The sequence below is a fragment of the Setaria italica genome, chromosome I (assembly GCF_000263155.2).
Source record: "Setaria italica strain Yugu1 chromosome I, Setaria_italica_v2.0, whole genome shotgun sequence".
Classification (NCBI taxonomy): Eukaryota; Viridiplantae; Streptophyta; class Magnoliopsida; order Poales; family Poaceae; genus Setaria; species Setaria italica.
In genome coordinates this window covers 9,099,319-9,103,844 of record NC_028450.1, presented here as the reverse complement: position 1 = coordinate 9,103,844, position 4,526 = coordinate 9,099,319, and the positions used below count along the sequence as shown (strand labels likewise).

The 4,526-nt window shown below is 41.3% G+C and overlaps 1 protein-coding gene across 1 annotated transcript; it reads left to right on the top strand.

The window, feature by feature from the left end:
- Nucleotides 1-244: 244 nt before the first annotated feature.
- On the top strand, nucleotides 245-1,510 carry LOC101779523. The gene is made up of 3 exons (XM_004954679.1): nucleotides 245-442; nucleotides 766-772; nucleotides 1,068-1,510. Exons 1-3 carry the CDS (start codon nucleotides 245-247, stop codon nucleotides 1,508-1,510), a joined length of 648 nt encoding a protein of 215 aa, XP_004954736.1.
- Nucleotides 1,511-4,526: the final 3,016 nt, after the last annotated feature.

The following is a 4,526-nucleotide window of genomic DNA, read 5'->3' as shown; positions in this document are numbered from 1 at the left end:
ATCACATTTATTGTACTGCTCACGGTCTAGCTTGTTTGCCAACTGTGAAACTTTAGTTAATATAATTATCCTGCTGGATTGATTGAAAATTTTGTAATCGGTCAAATTATTCAATTTTGCACACGGTGTTCTTTTTAGAAAAACCACACTTTGTGGTTGTGTTGCTGAACTTTAGTTTCAAATTGTAAGCATGAATCTAATTTCTTAGTTTTTCCTTTTCCACACCACAGCACCCCTTGGTCCGATGAGATACACCGATAAAGTCTGTGATTGGTACTTGGAGTATGCTGCAGTGAACATCCTATCGGTGAAGGTATCATCATTGGATGTTGATTTCCCCATCAACGTGTATGGCACTGTTATTGCCAGAGACAACATTGATTGCAAGTGTATTTATCTCTTCCATCGCGAAAAAGATCATTGTCAGCTCATCACCTCTAAGGTAAGTAGGATTGGGCACTCCCTTCTTGCCTTCAGAGAAAAATCCAATATTTATAATTCCCTGAAGTAAATTTCTATTTTTCAACAGTGTACTGTTATCTTTAGTGGTTGTCAATAAACATCTGCAGTCCCTTTGGTGCTAGGAATCTTCTGGTTTTAAAAGTTATGTTGCTGAAAGGTTGAATTTTACGTTACTCTGATCAATCATCAGAATGTCAAATAACCATGTTATAGCACTAATAAAAGCACACGTTCAAAATGATGCGTATTCGTGTTCTGTGTTTGTTTGTAGTGTTTCTTTTAGACAAAATGGGCATTCTGCAGGTGCATGGTAGTTGCTAGCAGATGCATTTTATGTAAAACCATTTTGATACGTTGCTTGTTTATTAATTTCTCATGCACGTCTGGCTTAATGATCTTCGTGATACTACCATTTTGAGACCTGTACTGATATTATTTTCAATCATACACATGGCTGAAGTTTCATGTACAAATCACTAGACTATTAACAGTGTCATATATGGTAACAACTGACAAGCCATCTACTCATAACTGAAGTTTCATGTGCCTTGTTTTACATCGTAGAAAATATATATCACTAACCTATCATGCGAACTTTTTCATAGGATCAATCATTGATCTTGACTGGCCCAAAAGAGCACTTGGGTTGCTAGATGATGCGTATGTTGAGATTGATTTGAAGATCACGGATGATCAAGGGCAGGAGGAGGAAGAACTTAGTAAAGGATTCGTGACGATCAGGGGCATAGCAGGTCGATATTTGGACAAAAGCATTGTTGAAAGTAAAGATCTTGCTACCAGGCTCAGTACCATGGAGGTGAAGTATGCAGTTGTGCACGAGGCAGTGGAGGCTACTATTTCAATTGAAGTCACAGAAGGGGAGTTTTCTGGTAAAATCACTGCTTCAGCCACCGGTAGTAGGCTGAATGTTGTGCTTCATGATAGTGAAGTGGCTGGTGTGATGAACGCTGGCAATGGTAAAGGTGATATGCAACTCATGCGATCAGTTGTATCTGTCTCTCTGGAGGAGGATCTAAGGATCTGTTAGTTACTTTTGTGGACACGACTGGTAATGTTAAATCCATGGGTTTTACTCCTGGCATGAAGGGCAGAGTTGAAGCTGGGACTTCTGTTGGTCTCACCAGTATGCTCGTGAAGGTTGCTTGGTCACTGATAACAAATTAAGCTTTTGTATTGGGTGTAGCAGTTACCCTGACCTAATTTATGATGACTATATATGTTGGGCACAACATAAGTAGTAGTGTGTTTATCTACTGGTATTGTGACGGCTTATTGTGTTGAACTAGTGTGTGATGTGAACATCTTTTATGATTAATGAGCATATGCAATGTTGCTAGTGATGGGCGTAGTCAAAGTCGGTGCCTCATCTTGGGCGTGACTATCTGCATATATACAGTAGAGGTTTCGGCGATCGTGCGGGCCTAGATATTTTGTGGTTTGAATAATTAAGATATGGCCGAATTAGATTAGGTACGGTAAAGTTGTATTCGGTTTACATATATACATGATGAAAATTCTAGTTCGAGTTGATCATGGAGATGCCAAAGTCCAGGCACACCGGACCCTTTAAATACGGAGGCCAGAGGGCTAAGAAAGAGGCCAGAGGGTTAAGAAAGAGGCCTCTTGCTCTTAGTAAGTATATGTCGGAGAGGATCACATCGAGGAGGACTTGAGGTGATCTGCATGGCGAGCGACGGTGACGGCAGCAGCAAGGCGGATCAGAAGCAGCGTGATGATGAATCAGAGGAGGAGAACGTAGACCTGGAACTGGAACCTTTCTTCTTCGACGAGGCGGAGGCGGTGGCTGATCATGAGAGGCGGATGCAGAGAGAGAAGGCCGAGGCGCTCAAGGAGGAGCAAAGGGTTCGGGCTGCGAACGCCCACAAGTTCGCCCTTGCTAAGATCTTAGACTACGACCCTAAGTAGGGTGGCCGATATTACAACCGATACCACTTCGAGGACTTCAGCAGATTCGACCTTGACGAGGAGTGTAAGTCGATTGATTAATTATATATATTGCTGATGATCAATCTATATATATTATATAGTATCAACAATTTAATTAATTAGCTCAGACAATTTAATCTGAATCTTATTTTTCTGTCTTTGTTTTTCCCACACAACAGCGCCCCTTGATCTGATGAGGCACACTGATAGAGTTTTCAATGAAGGCGATCGGTACTTGCAGCAAGATGCAGTGAACATCCTATCCGTGAAGATGGCATCGTTGGATGTTGATTTCCCCATCAACGTGTATGGCACTGTCATTGCCAGAGATAGCATTGGTTGCAAGTGTGTTTATCTCTTCCGTCGCGAAAAAGATCATCCTCAACTCATCAACTCTAAGGTAATTAACTAGGATTATTAGACGACACTCCCTTCTTGCATTGCCTATATATACAGCCCAATATATATTTAATTACTAAGCATCCTCTGGTTCCGAATCTGTATATTGCTGAGAAAGGTAGACATGCCTCTGGTCAATCATCGTAATAATTAATGCCAGATGACCATGTTGCAGCCGTGCGTAATAAATAAAAAGGCACACATGTCCAAAATGAAGTATATATATGCCTGCTCTGTGTATGTTTGTAAATTGTCGTGTTTCTTTTAAACAATAACAGGCATTTTGAGGTGCATATATTGTATTTGCTCGGGGATGCATTTTACAAAACCATTTCTATGTCTTGCTTGTGTTCTTATTAATTGGTCATGCATGTGCGGCTTCTTATTGATCTTCATGATATATACTAGCATTTTGAGACCCTGTACTGACATCAACTTTTAACCATAAGTCATCTACGTATGGATGAAATTTCATGTGCTTTGATTTATATCGGAGGAATATATTTCATTAACCTATCATGTAAACTTTTCCATATATAGGATGAAATATTGATCTTGACTGGCCCAAAAAGAGGACTTGCGTTGCTAGATGATGCGTATGTTGAGATTGATCTGAAGATCACGGATCATCAAGGGCAGCAAGAGGAAGAACTTAGTAAATGATTCGTGATGATCAGGGGCATAGCAGGTCGACGTTTGGACAAAAGCATTGTTGAAAGCGAAGATCTTGCTACCAGGCTCAGTACCATGGAGGTGAAGTATGCAGTTGTGCATGAGGCAGTGGAGGCTACTATTTCAATTGAAGTCACAGAAGGGGAGTTTTATGGAAAAATCACTGCTTGCACCACCATCATTCCGAATCATCTTGTGCTTCATGATAGCATAGCGGCTGGTGTGGTGATGAACAGCAATGGTAAAGGTGTTATTCAACTTTTATGATCAATTGTATCTGTTTCTCTGGAGGAGAAATTGTTAGTGACTATTGTGTCCCAGCCTGGTGATATTGAGTATCAAGATACCGTTGCTTTTACTCCAGATATCAACGGTAGAGCTGGAGTCGAAATTACTCTTGGTATCACCAAGATGCTCGTGAAAGTTGCTTGGTCACTTATTGAAGAGTGAGCTTTTGTACTGGGTCGTGATTTAGATTTCCAATAGGGGGTCAGCTACCTTGTGTTACATTTATGATATGACGGTGCTGTACACGAGACAAGTGTGTGTATCGACCGGTACTGTGTGTGAATTTGCTTGCGCCCATGAGCACAAGTGTTGTCTATGTTGTTTCAGCATAATCTTTGAACATCTTTTTGGTTCTAGGATGTTCGGAACAGATTTCCATTTGACTGAATTTGCGGTGACCTTACTTTCCTGCTAACTTTTCCTATGGCTCCTTCGCACATTTCAGAACAGATGCATAGCATTTCTACGACATGACTCGGTTTAAAGAGTCAATGTCGTCCAACTGATACAGTCATGCCTCGCATTTTACTACTGATGCATCGATAAACGCCTCGCAAGCGAATTTGAAGTTGGAACATGAACTTGGTACATGCCCAAATGCCACCCCATATACTGAATCACAAGTACCCTGCATCCACACTTAACCAGGAACGAGCCAACTCTGCCAAATGCTGGCGCGTCGTTGTTCAACACCTAGTCACCAACAGCAAGTCAGTAACCCTGCCGGCCGTGCCTAG

What these genes read in the sequence shown, in the direction of transcription:
- LOC101779523 (XM_004954679.1), top strand. Translation starts at nt 245, where the DNA reads ATGAGATACACCGATAAAGTCTGTGATTGGTACTTGGAGTATGCTGCA.